This window comes from Bos mutus, chromosome 7, assembly GCF_027580195.1.
Source record: "Bos mutus isolate GX-2022 chromosome 7, NWIPB_WYAK_1.1, whole genome shotgun sequence".
NCBI lineage: Eukaryota > Metazoa > Chordata > Mammalia > Artiodactyla > Bovidae > Bos > Bos mutus.
The window spans coordinates 61290208-61302124 of record NC_091623.1 but is presented as its reverse complement, the minus strand read 5'-3'; the positions used below and the strand labels follow the sequence as shown (position 1 = coordinate 61302124).

General features: G+C 58.0%; 1 protein-coding gene across 1 annotated transcript in view; it reads right to left on the bottom strand.

Annotated features, from left to right (window-relative positions):
• Window positions 1-11917, bottom strand: part of AP3D1 (adaptor related protein complex 3 subunit delta 1) — a 33586-nt gene that overhangs the window by 2884 nt on the left and 18785 nt on the right. Inside the window, 22 exon segments of the mRNA XM_005888348.3 lie at window positions 2880-2959; window positions 3062-3183; window positions 3732-3817; window positions 3926-4014; window positions 4147-4336; window positions 4486-4533; window positions 4703-4852; window positions 5022-5129; window positions 5633-5689; window positions 6032-6206; window positions 6397-6470; window positions 6715-6914; window positions 7165-7240; window positions 7774-7845; window positions 8263-8404; window positions 8782-8927; window positions 9719-9950; window positions 10091-10321; window positions 10409-10557; window positions 10631-10776; window positions 11455-11503; window positions 11594-11643. Coding sequence (XP_005888410.2) covers window positions 2880-2959; window positions 3062-3183; window positions 3732-3817; window positions 3926-4014; window positions 4147-4336; window positions 4486-4533; window positions 4703-4852; window positions 5022-5129; window positions 5633-5689; window positions 6032-6206; window positions 6397-6470; window positions 6715-6914; window positions 7165-7240; window positions 7774-7845; window positions 8263-8404; window positions 8782-8927; window positions 9719-9950; window positions 10091-10321; window positions 10409-10557; window positions 10631-10776; window positions 11455-11503; window positions 11594-11643 — 2672 coding nt within the window.

The following is an 11917-nucleotide window of genomic DNA, read 5'->3' as shown; positions in this document are numbered from 1 at the left end:
ACACACTGAAGAAAAGGTGCCTTCAGTGTCTGCAGAGGCAAAACCTGAGACCACCTCCTGTATGGGGGGAGGGTCAAGGGCTAAGCAAGTGTCAGGTTCCACCTGAGCTCCAAGCAGACTGTGAACACCAAGGGTGGGGATGTAGTCCCCAGAGCTCCAGACACACAGAGACTCTGTTAACATATAAACATGGACACTGGTAACGCTCACATACGCCACAGAAGGCGAAAGCAGAAGGATGAAAGAAAAAACACAGGGAACAAACTAACTGCAAGACAAACCCCAAAATACCAGTAATACTTTAAGCACAATGCTCTGAACAATACAACTGAAAGAGACTGACAGAATGAATAAGGACACGGTATCCATGAGAAATCCTTTTCAATACAAGGATAAAGGCAGGTTTACCACAAAGGATTTGCCACATAAGCACAGACCAAATGACAGAAAGAGGGCTTCCCTGGTAGCTCAGTGGTAAAGAATCTGCCTGCCAATACAGGGGACATGGGTTCCATCCCTGGTCTGGAAAGATCCCACATGCTGTGGGGCAATCAAGCCCATGTGCCACAACTAGAGAATGGCCCATGCAGCAACAAAGACCCAGCAGTGCTATAAGTAAGTAAATAAATGTGAAGTGAAAGTCCCTCAGTCGTGTCTGATTCTGTGACCCCATGGACTGTACAGTCCATGGAATTCTCCAAGCCGGAATATTCGAGTGGGTAGACTTTCCCTTTTCCAGGGGATCTTCCCAACAGAGGGATCAAACCTAGGTCTCCCACATTGCAGGAGGATTCTTTACCAGCTGAGCTGCAAGGGAAGCCCAAGAATACTGGAATGTAGGTAAGCCTATCCCTTTTTCCAGATCTTCCCAACCCAGGAATCCAACCGGGATCTCCTATACATTGCAGGCAGATTCTTTCCAATTGACCTATCAGGGAAGCCCAAGTAAATAAATAAATGTTATTAAAACACACACACACACAGAATGGCTGTACTGACACCAAACAAAGTGGACTTCAGAGCAAAGACACAGCCAGCACAGGACAGAGACGAACACACCAACTAGTGAGGGGATCCACTCACCCAGACTCATGATTCTAATGGTCCACAGTCGTAATGGACCATTAATAGACCATTAATGGACCATTCTAATGGTCCACAGCTGACCACCACTGGCTTCATGTTCCTTGCTCACTCATGGAGGACTGACATAGAGAAAATATGCAAGGATCCAGAAGAATCAAAAACACAGTCAACCAGCAGGATCTGGGTGACACACGTATCGCAGGAACACCTACAGAACAGCTGTCCACGCGGACCATACCCAGGACAGAGCTCCAGTCTCAGCACCTTTCGGAGGCCTGAGAGGTCACACCAGAAACCAGGGCCAGGAAGCAACAGGGAACTCTCCCAATGCTTAGAAATAAGTCCACAGGTCAGTGAGGAGGTAGTGATAGAAATTAGGAAATATTTGGAACTGTATACACATGAAAATGAATCACAAAAACCTGTGGGGTTCAGCTAAAGAAGTATGTAGAGAGAAGTTCCTAACTTAATTAAAAACTTTATTAGAAGAGACAGGCCTGTTGGAAAGGTCTAAGTTTTCACCTTATATATTTGTAAAAGAGCAAAATAAACCCAAAGCAAGCAGAAATAAGGAGATATGCAGCAATATTCAGTAAAATTAATTATTTTTTTTTGGCTATACCTCATTGCTTGTGGGGACTTCCCAAGTGGCTCAGTGGTCAAGAACCCACCTGCCAAAGCAGGAGACACAGGAGACCTGAGTTCAATCCCTGGGTCAGAAATGGCAACTCACTCCAGCATTCTTGCCTGGAGAATCCCAGGGACAGAGGAGCCTCATGGGCTGCAGCCCAGGGGGTTGCGAAGAGCAGAACACAACTGATCACATATGCATTGAATTGCCATTGCTTGTGGGATCTGTTCCCCAACCAGGAATCAAACCCAAGTCCCTGGCAGTGGAAGTACAGAGTTCTAACCATTGGACCTCCAAGGAATTCCCCAACCCTTCAAAAAAATTGGTTACTAAATTGATCTTTCAAAATGGATAAATAAGCCTTCTGGCCAAGATAACCAAGAAAAAGGAGAGGAGACAATTACCAATATCAGGAATGAAAGCTTATCACCACTGATCCCTCAGATACTAAAAGGAAAAGAAAAGAACCAGATGACTTGATCCACCATCACCTCCATAATCCAGATGAAACCAACCACTTCTTTGAAGACTACAAACTACTGAAACTCACACAGTAAGAAACAGACAAAGCAAGGAACCCTAAAAGTACCAAAGAAAGAAACTGAGGATTTCCCTGGTGGTCCAGTGGATAAGGATCCACCTGCCAATACAGAGAACACAGATTCCATCCCTGGTCTGGGAAGATCCCACATGCTGAGGGGCAACTAAGCCCGTGTGCCTAGAGTCCGTGCTCCTCAACAAGAGAAGCCCTGCAATGAGAAGCCCTAGAGAGCAGCCCCTGCTCACTGCAACTAGAGAAAGCCTGCAGCAACAAAGACCTGGAGCGACCAAAAACAAATTTTTAAAAAAGAAAAAAGCAGTTATGAAAAAAAAAAGAAACTGAACTTGTAGATAAAAACTTTTCAGAAAAGAACTCTCCAGACCCAGATGCTTTCCTTGAATTCTACAATAATATGCCAGAAGAAACACATTGACTTAAACATGACCTCCTCCAGGAGATACGAGAGGAGGGAGTGGGCCAGGCGGAGGAAAGGCCGACACTGCTCAGGAGCACAGGGTCAGAGCTTTCAGCAAAATCATCTCAGACTGAGCTCAGAGCAGAGCAGTTGCGCTGGAGGACAGTGTTGAGGCTGGGCAGGCCCGCCAGACCCTGAGGGCTCACCTTCTTCACCAGGAGGCAGACGTGGTGGCCCTGGATGGAGCGGCTGTACATGGAGGCACAGGAGTCCACTCGCTCCACAACTGCAATAGAGGGCGGTGTGAGGCCGGGCCAGCCCCAGGCAGTGGGGGAGCCCCATGTGCGGGAAGAAGGCCAAGCAATCTATCAGCTATGTCCAGTCTTACCAGAAAAACGATGATGAAAACAGATCTTTGCCAGGAGGTTATGGAAGGACATACTAATGCCATCCACCTTGATCGAGCTCATGCTCAGGTCCCCAGACTCCAGCAACTTGGCAAAGGCATCGCTGTGGGAAGGACAGAGAGAAGGTGGCAACAGGGGCCTTGCCCGGGGATGGGCGCCTCCTCTGAGGGCCTGTGGCTCAGGGTCTCCACTGGTCCTGTAAGAAGTCAACACCTCAACACTGTCCCCAAAGCCCGTAAGTTTCAGCCCTGACACCCAGGCTGTGGGAATGTGACTGGGTTTGGTGACAGGACCCCAATGCCATGTAATAGGGGTCCTGGTGTGAACAGGAGATCAGGATGCAGACGTGCGAGAAGGAGGAGCATGTGTGTCCACAGGGGAGGGCAGCCATCTGCATGCCACTGCACAAGGCCTCAGGAGGACCCAGCCCTGCCCATATTCTGAGTCTGGAGTCCAGTGTCTGGTCCAGGGAGGGATGCCAGGCCTGTTGTTCAGGCTGCTGGGGATGTGCTGAGCCTGAGGCGCCTGAGCCGGTCACCTGACACTCCACCCACATCCTCTCCTCAGGTCAGACAGCGTTGTAGAGATGACTGTCTGGAGCCCCCATGGCAGGAAAGCGGGGAGCTGGGGGCAGGAGGGAGGGCAGCGCACCTGTAGCACGGTGTGGTGACCAGGTACGAGGTGCAGGTGAAGTGCAGTTTGAAGTCAAGCTTCTCGTGGGTGGAGCCTTCGTCGTTCTGTGAGGCACAATGGGTGCAGGGTGAGGGGGCGCAGGGCGAGGGGGCGCAGGGCAGAGCCTTTGAGCTCGGGTGCATAACTGACCCTCGGGGCACCCACCCCCGTACCTTGGCGATGAAAGACAGTGTCCCCTTGAGCTTCTGGGCCATGACGATGCTCTGAATGGTGAACACAAACTGGGCCTCGTTGGAAATACCTGGTGCGGGCAAGACATGGGCCTGAGGAGTGGTGCAGGATAGCATCACCTGGGCAGGCGGCAGGGAGTTAAGGCTGCCCAGGGTCTGTCCCCAGCACTGCTGTCCTGGGCCGCTGAGCCAGGCTCACTCACCAGGGGGCAGCTGGAAAGGCACGGGGACACCGTCGTGGACCGAGGAGCCCTCGGGCCGGGCCAGCCGGGCATTGAGCGAGTCCAGCACATTGAGCTCCATGCTCTTGAGAAAGCTGTCGCTCTGGTTCTCCAGGACCACAGAGACTGTGACCTGGCTGTCCTTCTGTAGGCTGCCCTGTACATCGTACGTCTGTAGAGCAGAACCCAGGGTCAGTGGTGCAGGGGAGCCACTTGGGACTCCATGCCTAGAGAGTGTGGGCACCCCCTCGTGTCCAGAGAAAGGAGCCCTGAGCCTCAAGCACTCTTGGCCCCACCTCCTGAAAGCCAAGTTTCGCTTACCATTTTGATATAAGAATTTTCAGCCAGAAGAATGTAGCTGGACATGGGCTGTGGACAAAAGAGAAACATGTCAGCTCCGGGCAGTGAGGACCTGGGAGTGACGGTGAGGGCTGCTGGGGGCACCCCCTCAGGAAACATCAGGAGCGTGAGAACGGGGGACAGGGAGACCCCACGTCCCAGAGGCTCCCAGCACCGGCTAGGTTGGGAGGACCCTCACCGGCAGGGGCTCCTCTTCGAGTGTGCCGTTCTCCACGGGCTCAGCAGCCTCCTCATCCGCTGGTGGCACCTTCTTCTTGGACTTCCTCTTGTCCTTGGGCCGCTCCTCCTTGTCTTTCTTGTGTTTCTTCTTCTTGTGCTTGGAGGGTTTCTGGAGCGGGAACAAGCTTGAGTCAGCCCTGCACTCCTCTGACGAGCCACAGCCCAACAGCGCTGCATGATTAGGACCCAGGGAGCTTGGCAACAGGAGACTGCTGTTAGGAGCCCTAGCAAGTGCGGGAGCGCCGCCCCCAGCCCAACCCCCGCACACGCGTCCCCACCTTCTCCAGGTCCTGCTCCCTGTCCTCTTCGGCATCCTGTTCCTCTCCCCGCGGCTCCTCCTGCCCCTCCTTCAGGACAGTGACTGTGGTGTTCACCTCCAGCTCTTCCTATGGGGGGCCAGGCCGGGGTTGGTGGCAGGGGGTTTCAAAGGCAGCCGGGGCCCAGGATGGGGAGTCCTGCGCCCCCTGACCTGCCTTGCCCTGGAACACCCTGCACTGATGAGCCTCCCTCCTGACGATGTGTGGCTTCCCCCCAAAGTGCTGGTGGCCAGCAGACAGGAGAGGAGGCCTGGCATGAGGGTCGGCTAGCACTGATCCAGAAGACCCCAGAGCCACCAGGCCCCAGATACAGACACGAAACTGCTGCCCAAGGCTGCTGCCTGGCTCTGAGACAAGGGCCCGCCCCGAAACCATTGCCTGCACAAGACCCTGAGCATGGGACTGACCCAGCCCAGACCTGGCTGGTCTGCCTGAGGATCACCCCACATCCCTCTGCCCCCAGTGAGGGGGGCCCCCTAATGCCTCTAAGACGTAGCTCTCCAAAGCTGAAAAGCACGGGTGTCCAGCTGAGGAGCACTCGCGGTCAGCACAAGTCACAACCAGGCTCTTACCAGGGCTGGTGTGGCAGCAGGCGGCGTAGTAGACAACCAGAAGTCCAAGTCCTCACCCTGAAACCACAGGAACACAGACCTTGAGCTGGAGCAGCTGGACGGGCCCTGAGAAGGCATGGCTGCCCTGACAAGCACAGGACACTATGCCCCATAGGACCTGAGTGTGCTGGGAGCCAGTGGTGCGTCCGGCTCTCTTGCCATGGGTCCAGGCACCTACCGGGACCACACATCCAGGCAAAGCCGTGTTGCTCTGGAGTGAAGTAACACACCGTGTGTGGTAGCTCTGCCGAACCGTCCCTCCACGTGCAGGACACGCACACCATGGGAGAGGGGAGGCTGACAGCCCAGGACATCCCTGCCCCACCCCGTCTGATAAGACAAGTAAGCCTGGCCTCTCACCTTCTCCACCTCCTTCTTCTTCTTCTCCCGCTCCTTCTCCTTGTGCTTCTTCTCCTTCTTCTTGGGTTTCTTGCTCTTCTTCTCCACAAGGGGGACATCCTCTTTCTCAGGGGACTTGGAGGTCTCAGCGTTTCTGTGTTTCTGGACAGGCAGCTTCTCACTATCAGCTAAGGGCCTGGGGGTGGTCACAGGATGAGTGGCCTAGGATGAGGCCTGGAGGCAAATAGTCCACTCTGCTGCCAAGATCCTTACCCCAGGCCATGCCGAGCAGTCAAGAGAGGACAGAGGGAGGGACCAGGACGTGGGGAACCCAGGCCACGTCCAGCCCTATGGGCAGCTGCCCTGGCCTCACTCCCAGCACTTACTTATCCAGGTCGATGTCCAGGGCCCTGTAAGGGTCATTGGGATCTTTGTCGTCCTCGTCACTGGGCAGGGCGTTCTGAGGGACAACAGAAATGCTGTGTCTCGATCAACCCACCCTCCCCACAACCCCACCGGGCCCCACCTCCCTTCTCAGAAACAAATCAGCAGGTCCACACCCATGAGAGCATCTGATCTGGGGCCTGGTGCTCAGCGTGGGCGGGGGATCAGGACAGTTAATGGAACAGAAGTGCAGGAGGTGCTCACAGCTCACAGGGCAGAGCTGACCAGGGCCCGGGGGCGGGGCAGGGTGAGCAGCTGACCTCAGGCATCTCCTCGGTGACGATGTCCACGCGCTGGGCAGGTGCGATGTCCTCGTCGCTCTCCGTGTGCAGCGAGCTGTGACGCCGCGTGCCCCGGCGCTCGCGCTCGCGCTTCTTCTTCTTCCGCTTATCCTTCTCCAGCCGCTGCCGGTGCCGCCTCTCCTCCTCCAGCTTCACATACTGGTCCGATAGGGGCATCCCTGTTGGGACGTGGGTGCTTAGCCCACAGCCTGAGAGCAGAGCCATGCCCTGCCCCCACCCGGGGGGCACTGCCCTGACCACTGGGACGCAGACAGGGGGCCCAGGGCTGTGTGGGGATGGACCTAGGGACCTGTGTACACGCCCCCTGCTGGCAGAGGGATTGGGGGGGAGGATGCTGGCTGGACAGAACCAGAGCTGGGGCAGGTCTGAAGCTGGTCTGCAACACCCTCACCCCACGAAGACACTTGCCTGGCACCTTCAAGGGCACCGAGAGGTCGATCTGCACCACGGGGATGTGCTCCACGCCTGGCGCATCCTGATACCTCTGTGGGGAGACAGCAAGGCTGGTCACCACGCAGGGCAGAGGGCCCAGCATGACGCTGAAGCTGCAGAGCAGGACTCATGGAGAAGGGCGGGGCTGACAGTGCGGGGAGTACAGGACGGGTACAAGACTTGTCCGTTTTTGCATTTGTATCTTTTTTCAAGTTGAAAGTCACACTTATTTGCAAACACAGAAACACAGGGCTTCCTGCTTCTGGAAAGCGGGCATCAGCAAGCCTGACACACGTGGAGCCATGTTTCCCTGGGGGAGCCCAAGGCAGCCGACGCGTCTGCTGGCTGGAGGAAGACAGATGGTGGCAGTGGCGCCTGCAAAAACCCCATGTCCCTCGTGCTCACTCGCTTCCCGCTAAGGCAGAGGAGCCTGACCTCAACCATGCAGAACTTGCTCCCCGCCTGTCGCTACTGGGGGCCTCTTGTGGTCCTGCCCCTGGACCTGCTGACAGCCTCACACGGCCCAGGGACAGAGAGCAGATGGGGCCCTGGCCCATTCCTCCAGGACAAGGAGTCCAGCCTCACCTTCTGGGGGGACGGGGAACTCTTGATGTAGAACGGGTTGTTGGCCTGCTCTTGCCTGCGGGCCTCGCGGCGCTGCGGGACAGGATTCAGTGAGCACATCAGTGGGTGTGCAGAGTACTCACCCTGCACCCTCCCAGACCACCTGCACAAGCCAGGCCTAGGGGACTGGACCCCTCGCCACTTTTCACCGTTGGCCTTGGGCCAACAGAGAGGGAAGCCAGCATGGGGAGGGGTGGCCAGTGGGACCACCCGGGAGCTCCATGGCTGGGGCAGGGGGATGGCCCCTGCAGGGGACGAGCAGAGCAGGGAACGAGGCACATCTCATACCCAAGTCCGCATGTCATCCCCAGGCCCCACACCCAAAAGGGCAATGGCAGGACCCACGTTTCTCCCTGGGGAGCTCTGGCCCAAGAGAACAAGTCCACCCAAGGTCCCAAAGTCTGCCTGGAGGGGCATGGGCCACAGGCCAGAGCGACCGCCCTGCCTCACCCGGGCCAGCTCCTGCTCGTCTGCCTCGGGTGCCCGTGGCTTGGTGTGTCGCTGCTCCTCGTCCTGGAACATGGCCTTGGGCTTCTCATCCTCAGACTCGCTGTCCGAGAGTGGCTCGTTAATCCAGGCATCCAGGTCCAGGCTGTGGGACACAGGGGTCACATGGCGGCTCTGGCTTGCAGGCCCGGCCCTGGACACTGCTGTCCCCTTGGAGACCAGGACATGAAGGCCAGGCAGCGGCCGTGGGCACAGAGGACAGACCAAGGACGGAGGAGCTTGGCTGCCCCCAAGGTTGACAGGCAAGGACTGCCCACTTACCTTCTCAGGGACGGCGCCAGGGTGGGGACAGCAGGGACCCAGAGAACCAGCCAAGTGCCCTGCACAGTCTGTGTGAGGAGGAGTTGGTCTCCTGACCTCAGAGAACATCCTTCCGTTCCCTCCACCACTCCTGGCTGGACAGAAGCCTGGGGGGTCCCTCATGCCACCTGGCTCCAGGTCCTCTGATGGCCGCACACTTACCCTTCGGGGACTGGAACCTTTTTCTGTGCCTTGGGAGCCACCGGGTTCAGCTCCCCAGCAAAGAGGGCGCTCACTTCCTCTGCCACTGGCACGTCCTTGGCCTGAAGCTTCTGTACATGCTTGACCAGCTGCAAGATGCAGGATGCCTGCGGGGGCCCCAGAGGAGTCAGAAGGGGGCCCCGAAGGACCAGCCCTGAAGGCTACTCAGCCCTTATAGGGCAAAGCACACACAGACAGACACCTAGCTGCTCCTGACTAGAGCCTGGCTGAGAATGTCTGGAAGGCTCTATGAGGAGCCACTTGGCCATGGGGCCTAGCCAGAAAAACATAGACCAGTTGCCATCTCCTTCAGAAAGAGTCAGTGACAGAAACTGGGTTCTGAGCAAGATGAAGGGTTATGGGGCTGAAAGAATGCCACCCTATTGGGCAATCGCTCCAAGAACATAGCCCCTGACCTCTGGGAGGCACCAGGGTGCCTTCTCTCAGCACCAGGGATGGGACCACAGCCAACCCAGGCTCGCGGCCCTTAGCCAACAAACAGACAAGCTCATGTCCAACACTTGACCACGACTGCAGAGACCACTGGGGCTTGCATCACCACAGGGTTCATGAAAGAGGCTGCCGGGCCACCAGTGCCCAGCTGCCACCCCAAGCTCTCGTGCATCAGCTCTCCTCCACCCTCCCTGTCGGCACCCACCAGGATCTGCGGGTACCTTTGCTGCACCTCACTCGGGCTGACCACTTACCTTCCACGGTCTCCCACCCCTCACCGCCTCCCATCCCCACTGCCCCTCGCCAGGCTCCTCCTATGGGACCACCTGGGGCCTCCCCAGCACAGGGGCTCCAAACTGGCCAGTCCTGCCCCTGGCCAAGAGTGGGGAACCACAAAAGGGCCCACCCCTGAACTGCCCTCAGGTGGACGAGCCACTGCGCTCACCCGCTCCTGGACCTCCAGGTCCGCACTCTGCACGAACTGTGGCAGCCGCTCCACCAGGAGCTGGGTGACCTCCTGGGCTGCGGACGTATCTGCCGCCTGCTCCTTTTGCTGCAAGATGGCCGCATACAGCTTGACCACGTTCTGCACGTACACCGCCTGGATGTGTCCCGGCAGTGTGGTAACCTTGGGCCGCAGCATGGCCTCCAGTGTCTGCTGGGGCTCCTGCAGGTGTCTGGGGGATGGGAGGGTTGGTGAGTGGCCACCCCAACAGCTCCGTGTCCCAGGCTCCTGCCACCCCCTGTGATCCCCCACCTGGCACTGAGGCTCAGGGAGGGGACCTGGAGGAAGAGACCACGGCCATCCTCCACTCACTCGGAGAATTCCCCGCAAATCCAGGCAGCCGCGTAGAGCACCTCGCAGATGCCGCTGCGCTGAGGGCTGCTGGCCACCAGGTGGGCACTGTCAAGCAGCGCGGACATCTGTGCCACGGCGAACCTGCGGATGGCCTTCACGCGGATGGCCACGTCCAGCATCTGTGCGGCAATGAGGTGGCCGTGGCGGGTGCCCTCCAGCCGCGTCAGCTCCACGAGGATGCTGATGTACCTGCGGGACAGGGTCTGTGAAGGGCCCCGCCAGCCTTAGCACCACACTGCTGCCCTGCCCCCGGCCCCACGGGCCCACAGGCCGCACCACTCAAAGTTGGTGATGTGCTGATAGTTGGACTGGCTGCAAATGTCGATGATCTTGGTGAGCAGCTCGTCACGGTAGGTCGTGCCCTCGGCCTTGTCCACGTGGGTCATCAGCTTCTTGACGATCTCCATCAGGTTCTTCTTGGACACCTGGGGGACAGCGACAGTGAGGGAGGGGCCCGGCCAGCAGGGGGGCAACGTGGGCGGCAGGGCAGGCACGCACCATTCCGTACAGGAGGTCGAGGGCCCGAAGGCGGATGGACTCATCCTTGTCGTCCAGGCACTGCAGCACAAGGTCCTTGTGTGCCTGCACAGACTTGGGGTGCGTCCTCAGGATCTTGGACATGGCCAGGAGCCCCAGGTACTTCACTGTGGAGACAGTGGGTAGCCGTCACACTTGCACGAGGTTCGGGGGCGAGGCCAGGCTGCAGCGACACCCCAACCACCTGGGCACTGTCGGCCACGTCTCCCAGGCACCAGGCTCCCCTCACTGCCAACCTCTAGCACCCCAAACACACAACTGTCTACGCCAGGGGCAGCCAACTGGGCCACAGGTCAGGTCCAGCCACGGCCCGTATCCACAGCAGCATCACTGGCATGTGACATGCCTGCTAACACCCGCCAGGCAGCTTCTATGCTACCCTGGTAGAGACCACACGACCTACAGAGTTGACCTGAGTTACTCCCTGGCCCTTCCCAGGAAGAATTCAGTGACCTCTGCTCAAAACCAACAGATCTGGAGCGCCACCAGGAATGCCTGTCTGGTTAACCTCCAAGGAGACTGCAGGCCCATGGGGAGGTCCCTCAAAGCCCGGCCTGCTCCTCCCAAGCCTTGGCGCGCCCTTGGCCTCTCCCCTGTGCTGCCATAGCCTCCCCACCCCTCCCTGCAGTCAGGTCCTGCCTCCCCACGGATGCGGGCACAGGGCTGAGTTCAAAGACACTTTCAATGAGCAAAGGGCTGAGCCACACACCGAGACGCCAGCCCACTGTGTACGTGTGTAGTGGCACCCCCAGGCCCTGCAGAGCCTGGAGGGATGAGCAACTCACAGTTCTGATCGGAGTCTTCTATCAATATCCTCAATTTCTGAACGCAGAGCTGCAAAGAGGAGAATAATACTGGTCACGTCTATGCCCACATGGAGTTGTGACTTGGAGCCAGGAGGAGAGCCCGGGTCCTGGGACATACCTGGATGCTGGCGCTGTGGTTGGGCATGCCGGATGACAGGGAGATGAGCACTGAAACAGACCACTGGGTAAGGGCCCACGTGATTGGCCCGGGGAGCAGACCACAGCGCCCGGGGACCCGAGGCCCGGTGGGGGCAGGTCCATGGGCCACCCTGCCTGAGACCTGCTGACTGCAATGTGCGATGGAGCAGGCTATCTTCTATCTGCATCCTCACTCCCTCTGCCCATGGCCAGGCCCAGGGCCATCTGCGATCCCGCCCCACCTCAGTCCTCCCTGTGGACCTTCCCACACAAAGGGGCCACTCTCCAGCCAGCTTCCCCTGCT